At 33.5% G+C, this 14,524-nt stretch overlaps 1 protein-coding gene across 2 annotated transcripts; it reads left to right on the forward strand.

Annotated features, from left to right (window-relative positions):
- Nucleotides 1-927: 927 nt before the first annotated feature.
- slc26a3.2 (solute carrier family 26 member 3, tandem duplicate 2) lies at nucleotides 928-12,961 on the forward strand. 2 transcript variants are annotated; one of them, XM_016535049.1, is made up of 21 exons: nucleotides 928-1,033; nucleotides 5,008-5,169; nucleotides 5,547-5,686; nucleotides 6,302-6,412; nucleotides 7,597-7,757; nucleotides 7,846-8,010; nucleotides 8,317-8,469; nucleotides 8,739-8,821; nucleotides 9,236-9,383; nucleotides 9,469-9,582; nucleotides 10,246-10,323; nucleotides 10,428-10,523; nucleotides 10,682-10,788; nucleotides 11,009-11,078; nucleotides 11,236-11,328; nucleotides 11,420-11,515; nucleotides 11,696-11,923; nucleotides 12,010-12,064; nucleotides 12,227-12,360; nucleotides 12,482-12,556; nucleotides 12,712-12,961. In XM_016535049.1, exons 2-21 carry the CDS (start codon nucleotides 5,039-5,041, stop codon nucleotides 12,754-12,756), a joined length of 2,283 nt encoding a protein of 760 aa, XP_016390535.1. In that variant the 5' UTR covers nucleotides 928-1,033; nucleotides 5,008-5,038; the 3' UTR covers nucleotides 12,757-12,961. The 2 variants fall into 2 exon arrangements, with proteins under 2 accessions (XP_016390535.1, XP_016390536.1); XM_016535050.1 differs by lacking the exon at nucleotides 928-1,033 and adding an exon at nucleotides 3,894-3,941.
- The last annotated feature ends 1,563 nt before the right edge of the window (nucleotides 12,962-14,524 follow it).

Below are 14,524 nucleotides of genomic sequence, written 5' to 3' on the forward strand. Positions count from 1 at the left end.
TTTTGAGGCAAATACAAGACAACAAATGCCAGTCAGCACAATACAGGATGTGGAGGCCTGCCCGGTTCATCAGTATCGAGGCCCTTTTTGATAGAAAAACACATTAAATCTGTGTTCCTGGTTAAGAACTGTTCACTAAAAGTCTTAAAGAAAAGGGACATTTGATATTTGGAAATAAATCACCTGAGAAAAAGTAGTAATACATTGCAATGTGTCTCTGTGTTTCATTGTTTCATCAGTCTGCTGACCCTGATTTGTTCTCAGATTGGATATCATTATAGTCAGAAACTAAAAAAAAGGTCTGTTATCAATTTTTTTGTGACGCATTATGAGTGAGTCAAGCACTATTAACAGAACACCACTAACTTCCTGTGTTGATGTATTTCCTATTACACCAGGAAATTGGGGTGGAGCACATCAAATGGTTTATTACTTTTTAAAAGAGCCAATAGTCTTTAATTTATAAAATTGTGTAAATCATAATCTGCTGTTGCTAATCAGAAGCAGGTGGTATTAGGGGTGTGGCATTTTCATTTTATAGACGATCTTTTTGGTCAAAAATTTCTAGTGCAAGAGCCGTCATTCATTTCTGTCCATTTTCCTTGAAAAAGAAACACTAATGTTTAAATGTCCAAAGTGAATTTTATCAGCATTTAGGAGTACATGACCTCAAGGCAAACAGACATGTACTAAATGGCACAAGTTCAATTTTGATAAACAATACTAAACATGAAGAAATTTGACCTACATAGACCATCATCTTATTAAAATGTCTGATCCAAACACATACACAGAGGGGGGGGACTTGCAGTTTGCCTAAGATGAAAGAAATTACAAGCTCAACAAAAAAAGCACTTGTGTAATTTCTGTTGACATTCCTGTGTTGCTCTATTTGGAGGCCTTTCGTGTACTTAAAACATTTAGTAACAGTAACTGAGCACATTAAACACACAAGAACGTGTGTGCCTGATACACACACACACACACACAAATCCCTGACTACTCACTGACTGACTGACCCAGGCTTTCTAAGGTACGTTGTATTAAGTCTTTCTTCTGATCTTTAGTATTAGCATCAGTGCATAATTCAACAAGGCTTAAACCAGAACAGCAGGTCACTTCTATGTCAATGACACATCTTTCCTAATGTATGCCTAATTAAATGTTAATGCGAGGCTTATGTTGTAATGTGTCGGGATGACATCACTGAAAGTTAAAATTGATTAATTACTGAGGTGAGGATTGACGTCTTATCTGCAAAGATCACACAATGATCATCTGATTATTATTATGGCTCTAGGTGTAAAGTCTATGCTGTAAATCTCTGTCTAGTGTACTGATATATAATTTTTCCCCTCAGTGATGACGCATAAATAATGTAATGATAACGATACAAGGACAAAAGAAATGTGAAAATACGATATATCATATTTACATATACAAGTAAATATTATCAAATACAAATAAAAATATATATGACTAGTGTTACTGTGTCTAATGCATTATTATATTCATCTGTATTACACACTGCCATTCAAAGCTTGGGGTCAGAATGATTTTTTAAAAAAGAAATTAATACTTTTATTCCACAAAGATGTATTAAATTGATTAAAAGTGACAGAAAAAAACCCAAAGTATATTTATAATGCATAATAAATGTAGTTCCTTTGAACCTTGTATCCATCAAAGAATCCAGAAAAAAATATTACACAAAATATTAACTGTTTTCAACATTGATAATAATAAAACATTTTCTTAAACACCGAATCATCATATTAGAATGATTTTCAAGACACTAAAGACCAGAGTAATGGCTGCTTAAAATTCCTTATTAGGTATAAATTACATTTGAACATATACTAATAGAAATAATAATTCATAATATTACTGTTTTACTGTATTTTATATTAAATAAATGCAGCTTTGGTGAGCATAAGAGACTTCTTTCAAAAACATCTTACCCCAAACATTTGAACGGTAGTGTATATTACAGTATAAAATAAAATAGCATTTATATGAGTTATTTTTCCTGTTTTACTGCTTGTAGGGTCAACAAGCATATCAATATAGATCACCACGCTGGAATATAAGATATCAAGAGATATCAAGCTCATCTTTTCTCTCATATCTTGTTACTGATAAAAAGCGGTTGTACTTCAGCTCATCTACTATGCAGTTATCTAGTATTTACATGGTTGTCTCTCAGTGTAACAGACACATCTCAAACCTCTTATATCAAAGAGCTGCCAGTTCTGATGCGAGCTACTGGAGCTGAAGAAAACAGCTTCTACATAAAAGCATCAACTAATTTGATGATAAAAGCTGCAGGTTCACATGTAAGCGAAAGGCTGGATATACTCATTCATAAATTTGATTAAAGGACATGATGACCAAATGTTTAATTTTGGAGGCAACAACAGGGCAAGAAACAGGGTTATTTATAACTGTATTATGTAAATTACATAATGTTAATATACCAACTATTTTGAGCAATTTAAATTTGTTTATTAATGTAAAACATTCTGACAATCATACAGGTTAATTAATTTTACTTAGAAAACCATAATATGTCTATTATTATTAATATAGTTGTATTATTTTATTAACAATAACAGCAAAAGCATACTTAATTCTTTATAAAATATAATTTAAAAGTAAATTATAAAGGAATTTATACTTAATTAAATGCATTGTCTTTTAAATTTTATATATGTGACTGACTGTTAACAATGTAACTTATTAACTGATGCATTTACACGTTCTTTATTGAATTACTCATATTTTTTACAGTGTACGCTCTCACACAAACACACCCGCATCAAAAATGTCTGAATAACAAAAACAGCCTAGTGATAAACAGAGTTGGGCAAGTTACTTCCAAAATGTAATACGTTATATATTACTAGTTACTGTCTTTTGAAAACATATGAATGTGACATTACTAATCATACACAGTTGAGGGATTTGTAAGTAAATGATAAGAATTTCTAAAAGGATGACAGTCATCCTTGCGCAATGTCTTACAGAGGATCACATGCGAATGAACTTCAAACAATCTCCATTTCTAAGGGTCTCTCACAATTACAATGAATTGTGTGTCACTGGAAAAAAAAATGCTGCATAGTTTTGCATAATTTCTGGCACAATTTCCTAATATGACATAAGGAGTTCAGGTTAGGCAACAGGAAGTTTGCTTGTACAAACTGTACTTATCAGGTGTACTATATGTAACTTGGATAAAAGCATCTGCTATATCTGCTTACTAAAAATATTTATATTATTATTATTTGCCAAGCTACCTGACAACCTTACTCAATACACAATACACAATACAGTACATTCCTTATTGCTTTTGTAAAAGTTAATGACACAAACTTTTATTAAAACATGAACTCATTAAGCATCAGGATGTGACATGTAAACAATAACAGAATGTCATTCTGTAGATGCAGCACACACAGTAACTAGGTAAAGAGGTAACTAATAATATACATCAATTAGTTTAGAACAACTGAAATGCTCTTTTGACCAATCAGCATCCTGAACTGGAACTAATATCAATAAAAAAGTTGTAATAGCCAACATTTTTTATTTTTAATTTAACATTTAATTTTTACACAATGGGGAAAAAAAACTAAATCCACATTATATCTGCAATATCGAAAGATTTAAGATGCCTTATGAGGTATGAGAGGATTAAAGGAAGCAATCGAAAAGCGGTTGGCTTTTGCCAAGTTTTTATCAGAAAGAACAATGGTCATGGATAAGGCGGAGATGTGGCTGGCAATGTAAAGAAGGTATCTTGATAACTGTTAATAATTACAGACATGATAAGGTTAACAATTTATAAACAGACATGGTCTTAAAGATCTCAGACCACTGCAACGTTTGAAGCAAAACAGGGACAGCAAATTGGAAATATTTGATACCTCACTGAACAGGTAGGATTATCATATTGCCAAAATGCACTGCCGTTAAAAAGTTCGGGGTTAAAAAGATTTTTTTAGTCTTTATGAAATAAGTGCATTAGTGTGTTTTCTTTTTTAAATATACTTTAAAATGTAATTTATTCCTGTGATGAGCTGACTTTTCAGCAGCCATTACTCCATTTTCACACGTTCCTTCAGAAATTATTAATTTGGTGCTCAAAAAAAAGAAAAGAAAATCTTATTATTATCAGTGTTGAAAACAGTTGTGCAGTTTAATATTTTTGTAGAAACCATGATACATTTGTTTTCAGGATTCATTAATGAATAGAAAGTTCAAAACATTTATTTGAAAAAAATAATACATTTATTTATTTTTTCTTTTGTGACCATGTAAATTTCTTTACTGTCACTTTTGATCAATTTAATGTATCTATGCTGAATTAAAATATTAATTTCTTTAAAAAAATGGAATTGCAGTATATATATATATGAATTTAATTTAAAACATTCCATGGATAAAAAACACTATTCCATAGATAAAAATCAAAAATCTGATTTAAAAAGGCAAAAACTATATAAGATGTAAGCAAAAGGATAAAGCTAAATGCTCAATTTTACGAACAAAGTTATAAGCAGTCCAGTTAAACCTTCAAAGGATGCTGGTATTACAGATGAAAAACAATAAGACAATGTTATTTGGAGCTGCTGACCACATACTATAGCTCATGACAACAAAACAAACAACAAAAAGCCTAATATATTTTTATATACAAGGAGACAAGCATCTTAAATTATGGAAAATCCCATGGGAACATCTACTGTATCTTAGAGATATCAGGCTAAGCATGCAGGTGGACACACACATATACTCATATCATACACTCATCACGACAGACATGTGAACTCACACTGTGTAGCTGCATGATGTTTACTCATAGTGCGTTTGAGAAAACACCTCCAACTTACACAACATTTCCATGATTATCAATATAAATACAAATGCAAAAGATCCAGCTTGACAGTTGCCAGAGCTGTAGCAGATATTCAGGAATTAAATTGATTTGGTTACCTCACATAGATCAGAAGGGTTTTTGCCCTACCATCGCAAAATGCTCCGACCCTCAACACAGAGGTATTCAGTGACCAGACCACTCTACTCAGAAGACACCTTTGAAGATGAACATGCAAAAGTCTATCGGAAACACAAGAGACTGCTGGACCATTTTATACAGTACTTCACGTAAGCCTGATCTCCTAACATTTATTAAGCAGTGCAGGGAAATTTGTAATAATTAGAGTTAGAGGCAAGAAATTATTTTATTGTTTATTTATTATTTTACTGTTTATTTTAATATTTTATGATTATTTAAATCTAATAATAATAAATGTTATTTTGATCATTACTACTATAATATATATATATAGTATATTTTATATACGTAGAACATTGTACTATATATTGTTTTTTATATATAATAAAATTTAATAAAAATACACTATGACAAAAGCAGATCGTTTTTTTTAGTGAGTAATAACACTTTATTTGCTGAGAAAAAAAGTGTCTCTAAAATTATTTTCTTAATAAGCTGAATTTATTATTTATTATTTGTTTGCTAGTTGTACTTCCGAACGTGCAAAGAATGCTGCTGTTTCTCTTCTGCCTATCATTGGATGGATGAAAATCTACTCAATCAAAGACTGGCTGTTGAATGACATTGTGTCCGGCGTCAGCACTGGATTGGTTGCCGTACTACAAGGTAAAATCATATTAAGCTCTTATTGAAAGTTACTCAACAACAGGAACATTTACAATATAAGCTCAGCTCTTGAAATAGATTCATGATATTAGATAAAATATGATATCGGGCCGTAAGAATGTTACACTACAGAAATAATGATACTTTATCTTTATGAACTGAGCTCTGTGACTGATGTGAGTATCTATCAGTTTTTATGAGATAGCTGATACGACGGAATGCGTCAAAATAAGTGAAAAGTGCATTTATCTGTGAACTGTTGCTGAAATGATAAACATGTCATCAGAAGATAGTCCAGAAATGCAGTGCATATTGAGTGAAGGAAGCATTTAAGATTAAGAAGTTTGCTGACAAATATATAGAAAGGTACATTTTAGCACATGCACAGTAAAGAGCCTGAAGTTTCCTAACTTTCAAACAAAAATTTTTGCTTATGTCATCCATATACTTAAAAAAAACATTGTCATTTGTGATGGCCCTGAGTGAAATTGAAAATAGTGAACGGGGTGTTGATAAAGGGTATAGTAATTGAATAAGGGCATCTTCAGATCAGATAAAGATGATTTAACTAGGCTTCCAGGGATTGCTTAATAATTATCACCATTATTCCCTCAGGACTAGCCTTCAGTTTGCTGGCATCCATCTCTACCTGGTATGGACTATATGCTGCTTTTTTTCCAGTCATCATGTATTTTTTCCTGGGCACTTCACGACACATTTCTGTAGGTGAGTGCACTTGTGAACAGGTTATGCCAATGAGGCAAACAACATTGGTGTCATTGACCGTTTATTGTGACTGAAGTAGCCTCTAATTTAGATCTGGCACACTTGATCTCAATTAAAATACCTCACGGCCATAACATACTCGGCTAGCTTTTTCAACAGCTTCTGCGGCTTCTTTTGTATTTCACTGGAGAAAGATTAAAATCTTCAAAATTATTTGGGAAAATTATGTTTTAATACCTTATTAAACATAATTTCATCCCATTCTTGGGGGGGTTCTCTGGGTTCGGGCTTTATCCCGAGCTCGGAGCCCTCCCTCTGGACAGCACACCAAATATGCTACTAATTGCTCAATCACATTATGTGTTAGTGCGAACTCGTGAAATATTACTGCACATTATCATTATTACTACAACGGATCATCCTCGGAACATCCTCATCCAGCTATTTTCTACTAAGTGCAGCTTTTGATTGAAATCTCCAATTATGCAATTATTATAAGATTCAAATGAGCGAAAAAATGACAACAATACTAACAAATTATGTTTCATTGGTACAAATAGTAATAATAATAACGTAATAATAATGTGTTATATATGTGACCCTGGAGCACAAAATCAGTCTTAAGTAGCATGGGTATATTTGTAACAATAGCCAAAAAAACATTGTATGGGTCAAAATTATCAATTTTTCTTTTATGCCAAAAATCATCAGGATATTAAGTAAAGATCATGTTCCATGAAGATGTTTTGTAAATTTCCTACCGTAAATATATCAAAACTAAATTCTTGATTAGTAATATGCATTGCTAAGGACTTCATTTGGACAACTTTAAAGGCGATTTTCTCAATATTTAGATTTTTTTACACCCTCAGATTCCAGATTTTCAAATAGTTGTATCTCGGTCAAATATTGTCCTATCCTAACCTAACAAACCATACATCAATGGAAAGCTTATTTATTCAGATGTATAAATCTCAATTTAAAAAAATTGACCCCTATGACTGGTTTTGTGTTCCAGGGTCACATATAATGTTTGTGTAATATTTTATATTATATTATTTATATTATTTCAACAAGTGAACTTGAATCAGACAGATGCCAAAAATAGGCAATTATTTCTGCCTGTTTATCACGACGTGATATACTGTAAATCTACTCACCATTAGTATTGTTCTTCACACCAGGATCTTTCCCTATACTGAGTCTCATGGTGGGGGCCGTAGTGACCAGATTGGTGCCCGATGAGGGTCCGCCTGCCAACATCACTGCTTTTGAGGGCCTGACGAAAGATGAGCAGAGAATCTTAGTGTCTGCCTCCCTCACTTTCCTAGTGGGTCTATTCCAGGTACATCAACCATCCTCTCATTAAAAACGTAAAAACAATGTTTGTTTTCAATCACACCAATGCTCATCTTCGTTCTATTTGTTTCCAGCTTGGTATGGGGCTGCTGCAGGTGGGATTTATTGTGATGTACCTGTCGGATACTCTGATATCAGGATTCACCACCGCAGCTGCAGTTCACATCCTGGTTTCGCAGCTCAAGTTTGTACTAGGACTGACTGTGCCGGGTTTCAGTGGACCACTGTCTATTATATATGTAGGACATTTTTCTTGCTCCTTGTGGCCATGATCGTTTTGCCTAAGAAAATCTAGATTATTTCTACACTTCAAAAAGCCATCAAATTTCTCTTAAATGTAATAAAAGTGTATTTTCGTCCATATGTAAACAAAAAAATAATAGTAAAACAATAGTCGAAAAAGTATCTAACTCACAAACCCACAGCTTGCATTAAACATAAGCAATATATTGAGTTCAAGAGCGCTTGTAGTATTACTAGTTCTAGCATTATTTGTTTGAATGTAAATGTCCTGTAAAACAATCTGTCTTTTGGTTTCTCTGCAGACTCTTGAGAGTGTATTTACCCAGATCACCTCCACTAATATCCATGATCTGGTGACTTCAATTGTGGTGATGGTGACGGTGTTGGGCGTAAAGGAGATCAACGACAGATTTAAGTCAAAGTTACCAGTGCCCATCCCCATAGAAGTCATTATGGTGAGTTGAGTGAACCCATTTCTGTACCTATATAACCCTTACCTTTTCTATAACCTGACATTAAGAAAGGTTATTCATCTTTATGGCATGATAAAGTTTATCAACCGATATTGATTTATATTTTTCAAACTATCATGCCAAGCACAGTATTTGTTAATATTTGTTCAAGTGCACATGATTTCTTAAGTGCACATGTCCTTGTCTCATCTTATATTTTGTGTTCAAATCAAGTTTTAAATGTCAAAATCATTAATTACTTTTACCAACAGACCGTAATCGCATGTGGCGTCTCCTACGCATTCAACTTCAGCGAAAATCACGGAGTGGATGTGGTGGGGAAAATTCCAAACACGTAAGCATCACAAACTTCATAAAATATATATATATGTGTGTGTGTGTGTGTGTTAAAAAATTATATATGTTAAAAAATAATACACATTTGTATTAGTGTAAAGGGCATTCTCATGGTAAAGAGCATTTGATTGGACAAAAAATTACAATGCAGGATGAGTCATCAATATTTTTAGTTCATTTTTCAGGAAGAGAAAGACTATATATTTTTTAATGCATATACCTGCTAAAAGATCATCTTGGCAAACTTAGATACTTTCAAAGAGTCTGTAAATAGAAAAAAAAACTATTATGATTTTATAGGGTTCTATAGCTGTTACACAGTAACAAAACAAATTCATATGCTTCAGAGCACAAAGCTAACTGAAGAGAACTGTAGGTGGCATAAAAAATAAACACATTTTCATCTGTCCAGGTTTGAGTCCCCAATCGCTCCGAGCCTGCAGCTTTTCCAGATGACAGCAGTGGAGGCTTTCCCAATAGCTATTGTGGGATTTGCCGTGGCTTTTGCAGTAGCTAAAGTCTATTCTGTAAAGCACGACTACATTATAGATGGAAATCAAGTAAGTCCTGAATAATATTCCATTTAAAATGCAACAAACAACAGTCTGTGGAAGAACATCTGCAATGACACATATAAACACGCAGGAACTCATTGCCTTTGGGGCAAGCAACATCTTTGGAGGAGCGTTCAAGTCTCTGGCAGCCAGCACGGCTCTCTCCAGAAGTGCAGTTCAAGAAAGCACCGGAGGAAAAACACAGGTAAACAGCTCAAACTGTTTGCAAGCTTTCCGTCTTGGCTGGAACACAAAAATATGATTTTGCGTCTGTGGTGTATCAATTAGGGAATTTGTTTTCCAGCAACAGAAAAATACTGGCCTCTGGTGTTCCAAAACAGTTTAGACATGTTGCAAATAATACAATAAACAGAAAGGTGCCGTAAATATAACATCATATTCCTTCTCATAAACATAAAAGTTATGTCAAAATGTTATTTTCAACCATTCAAAAGGGTCGTTAAGATTTTTTATTGTTTATGAAAGTCTTTTCTGCTCACCAGTGATGCGTTTATTTGATGAAAAATGCAGTAAATGAATATTATTTGAATACTGAATATTGTTTTCTATTTTTAAAATGATGCATTTTTTAAGATGATGGATTTTCAGCTACTTCAGTGTCACATGATCCTTAAGAAATCAATCAAATATGCTGATTTGAGAAACATTCCTTATTACTATCGATGTTAAAACAGTTGTGCTGCTTAATATTTTTGAAGAAATGAATTGAAAGTTTAAAAAAGCAGCATTTATTTGAAACAGAAATCCTTTATAACATTATAAATGTCTTCACTTCTACTTTTGATCAATTGAATGCATCCTTGCTAAATAAAAGAATTAATTTCTTTAAAAAAAATGTACTTTTCAGATAGCCGGTTTACTTTCTGCCATTATCGTGCTGGTGGTAATCTTGGGGATAGGGTTTCTGTTGGAACCTCTACCAAAGGTAGGAATCATATTTAAAGTGTAAATCCTTTGAACACAAATATTGGCTTTAATAACAGAAAAAAGTTGTTGTGATTTGAGGTAAATATGGAGTTGTGATTGCAGTCACTGCTGGGTGCAGTGGTGATCGTGAACCTGAAGGGGATGTTGATGCAGGTGGTTACAGTCCCTTACCTGTGGAAGAAAGACCGTCCCGACTGCGTAAGAGCCTTTGACTTCTAAATCTAAATGCAAAGAAGGGATTTTAGAAAAAGTGCAATCAAGTAGACAAATTTGAAAGAGAATTACATTCTTGAACCTCAAATAATTTACCTGTCTAATGGTATACAGTATCACTGATTTCTGTCATTTTTCTCCAGATTGTTTGGGTGGGGACCTGTCTGGCAGCTATATTCTTGGGGCTGGACTTAGGACTTGCTGTTGGTCTTGGACTGGAGCTCCTCACTGTGGTCTTCAGGGCTCAGTTGTAAGTGCTGACAGATCTAATTAACTAGATGAAAAATACAATAAAATAAAATGGGAGATAATTTGAATATTGCACAGATATTTACTGCTTCTTTTAAGATATTGTAAAGAAACAACTTTTCTAAATCACTATCATATATATATTCTTATTTATAATCAGTTCTGTCATTTTGTTCTTTTCTTTTTTTGATAATAATCAATTTATCTTTTCTGCTCTTCAGTCCACGCTGCTGTGTCCTGGCTAATATCTCAGGAACAGATATCTACAGAGATCGCAAGGACTATGTCAATGTAAGTGTGCTACAGACACATTCATAATCATTATGTGCTATTTCTATTACCTAGACCAAGATAAGGACAGTTTAAAGCGCTGTGAAAAGAAGCATATGGCCAAAAGACACAAAAGTTTGCCTTGGCTTCATTTTCTGTCTTTCTGAATCTCCTACAGATCTATGAGCCAGAGGGAGTGAAGATTTTCAGAATCCCATCTCCCATTTTCTTCGCAAATATCGATTTCTTCAGAGACAAACTGAAGGATGCTGTGAGTGCCGTAGTTTCAGTGTGATAACCCTGACTTCAGACGACATTAGCGGCTGACATAATTACAATCTAACTTCTTCACTTTGTGGCAGGTGGGCTTTAATCCTTTGAGAATCCTGAGGAAGAGGAATAAGGCAGTGAAGAAGATTAAGAAAATGATAAAGAAAGGGGAGCTGACCTTAACATCTGTACGTCTTGAAGTTTTAAAACATGATACCAATAAACTCAAGGTCTTCCAAATAAATGTTATGCAATGTAGTTTTATTGTATCCAGAGCTTTGATACCTACATCTTAGATATTTAAATGATACATAAATCTTATCATTTAGATTTCTATCAAAAGTTACTTTGATTTTTTTCGGATATAGAACGGATTACAGGCCACATGCTCAATGCCCATTGAAGAGTCAGAGGAAGAAAGCAACATGGAGGATCTAGACAAGCCCACAGACTATTCAGATCTTCCGATCCAGGTGAACTGGAATACAGAACTTCCTGCCAACATCCGAGTTCCTCCTGTGAACATCCACAGTTTGATCCTGGACTTCTCTGCAGTCTCATTCCTGGATATATCTGCACTCAAGGGTCTTAAAGCGGTACGCCAGTTGTGTTTATTCTGAAAACAAAGTGCACATTTAATAATTTTTCATCTCTAATGAACCATAATCACTTCGGTTTACAGGCCTTAAAGGAATTTTTACGCGTCAATGTTGATGTTTACATAGTAGGATGTGACCGTAAGTACTTTTTTCCTTTCGGATTGCAGGTTAAAGGGTATTTGTAGTGTATTTTACAATGTTTTCCCCTTATCTACAATAACACAGCTATTATAATATAGCTTAATTGTATGTAATAATAAAACTGTGCAGTAACTCTCACCTTTGACATGTCTTTTCCAGCATATATCATAGAGAAGCTGAGGAACTGTAAATTTTTTGATGATGAAATCAAGACGTCTATCTTCTTTTTGACCATCCATGATGCAATGCTCTTCATTCATGAGTCCCATCCACCGAATACTGTGAGCGAGAAGGTGAACGAAACAGTTTGGAGCTTGTACAAGCTTGATTTGTTCATTCAAAGATTAATTTGTTTCATTTATAAAAAAAAATGCATAATTATCTATGTGCATTGATTTGACCTTACGTAAACAGGTCTCAGGAAGTTTCCAATATCAACACATTAACAGCGGCAGCACATCCAATGGGTTGAAAATCCAAGCAATGGAAGTAAGTGACCCAGCAAGCACCTGGGATTAAACCTGTTAAAATATTAAATAATATTAAAAACTATGATTTAAAGCAATAGTTCTTCCAATAGTGCATCATAATTTCTATTCAAGAGAGAAGTTCTCAGTTGGGTTAATCTGTTTTATTTTCTGCAGGACATGGAAGTCGAAACAGACACCAAACCAGAGACAAGGTTTTGAAGTGAACCAACATGAAACTTTCACAATGTAGTACTTTAAAATCTGTGTATATAATAATTGACTTGATTTAGCATGTAGCAGTTTGTATTCCGTGCAGAATGAATTCGCTTGAGATTGTCAATGTGTCATGTCACTAAATTATTGGATTTGTGTTGAACAAATGCACTTATCAGTTCACTATCAGTGCCTTTTGTATGTTTACATTTTTTTTCCTTTTTGAATAGTATGTATTTTTATGTGTACTATTTGTATTCTAAAATAAAAAAAAATGTTTTCTAAAATATACACTGTCCTTCCTGACCTGATACAAAATTATTTTCAAGTATACAAATAAAGACACGTGCAGATCTAATTATTTTACTTTTACTGGAGTAATAATCGTTATAAATCTAATTCCTAGGTGTAAATGATTAACTATCTGTATGAGAAAGCAAGTTACGGTTGAGGAAATAAAGAGGGAAAGATAAAATAATTTCTCCTAAAAATTTTAAGGAAAAAATTATTTTATAGCTACTGAAGATGACTTCTTTCACTGAAGATAACACTCTTTCCTGGGAAAGGGCCATAAAGGACTTTAACTCGAATTATATGACATACTGCATAAAAAGAAAAAAAAATTGAGATTACTTAACAAAATTTAAGAAGTAAAATTCTTTCTGGTACTGGAACAACATCATATTAACCGATCAGATTTTAGTTTTAGATTTATGGTTTAGAGCTTGGCTTGGCACGGTTTGCAAACAGGACCCAAATGCAGATCAGCCAGGGGAGCTTAAATAAGGATATTTAATAACAAAAACAAGGAGAAACACAAAAACTGGACTAAGACCAGATAACAGTCAAACATGGCAAGAAAATAAAAGTGATAGGGAAAATTCCTGTGATAGGGAAAATAAAACAGAACAGAGCTTAATCTCATCAACATCATAGCTTAATCTCTCTGATTTCAAGTGTTGGTTAGCCTATGACAAAAAACTATTTAAGGGTAACAATTTAATTGATGTTCAACAAATCAAAAACAGATATAATAGAGATAAACAAAGGATAAAGCTTGGCTTAATGAATATTAGTTCCCTTTCTACAAAAGCGCTTTTTGTAAATATGATCACAGATCATAACTTAGATGTGCTGTTTCACAGAAACCTGGCTAAAACCAGATGATTATTTTAAATGAGTCTACCCACAAGATTACTGTTATAAACATGAGCCGCATCCAAAAGGTAAAGGGGGAGGTGTTACTACAAATTATAGTAATATTTTCAGTATTTTTTAGAAGTCTAGTTTCAAGTATATTTTGTTTGAAGTAATGGTGCTTTATATAACATTATCCAGAGAAACCAGTGTTATGATAAATCCCCTGTGACGTTTGTACTGGCTACTTTATGCAGGTCACCAGGGCACCATGAAGACTGATTTTCTAACTGAGTAAGTGTTGCAGTAGATAAAGTCTTAATTGTTGGTGATTTTAATATCCATGTTGATAATGAAAAAGATGTACTGGGATCAGCATTTATAGACATCCTGAACTCCATTGGGGTTGTACAACACATGTCAGGGTCTACTCATTGTAATCATACTTTAGATTTAATACTGTCACATGGAATTGATGTAAATAGCGTTGAAATTCTGCAGTAGAGTGGTGATATCTCAGATCATTATCTAGTCTTGTGTATACTCCATATAGCTAAAGCTGCAAATTCAACTCCCTCCTACAAATATAGTAGAACCATCACTTCTAACACAAAAGACTGCTTTGTAAATAAATCAT

This window comes from Sinocyclocheilus rhinocerous, unplaced genomic scaffold, assembly GCF_001515625.1.
Source record: "Sinocyclocheilus rhinocerous isolate Xijiao unplaced genomic scaffold, SAMN03320098_v1.1 scaffold153, whole genome shotgun sequence".
Classification (NCBI taxonomy): domain Eukaryota; kingdom Metazoa; phylum Chordata; class Actinopteri; order Cypriniformes; family Cyprinidae; genus Sinocyclocheilus; species Sinocyclocheilus rhinocerous.

Bases quoted from the DNA above. Each gene is read 5' to 3' on its own strand.
- slc26a3.2 (XM_016535049.1), top strand. From the start codon at position 5,039: ATGCTCCGACCCTCAACACAGAGGTATTCAGTGACCAGACCACTCTAC. The intron at 11,329-11,419 runs GTGAGTGCCGTA...ACTTTGTGGCAG, and splicing joins GAGACAAACTGAAGGATGCT to GTGGGCTTTAATCCTTTGAG. The intron at 12,361-12,481 runs GTGAACGAAACA...TTACGTAAACAG, and splicing joins CGAATACTGTGAGCGAGAAG to GTCTCAGGAAGTTTCCAATA.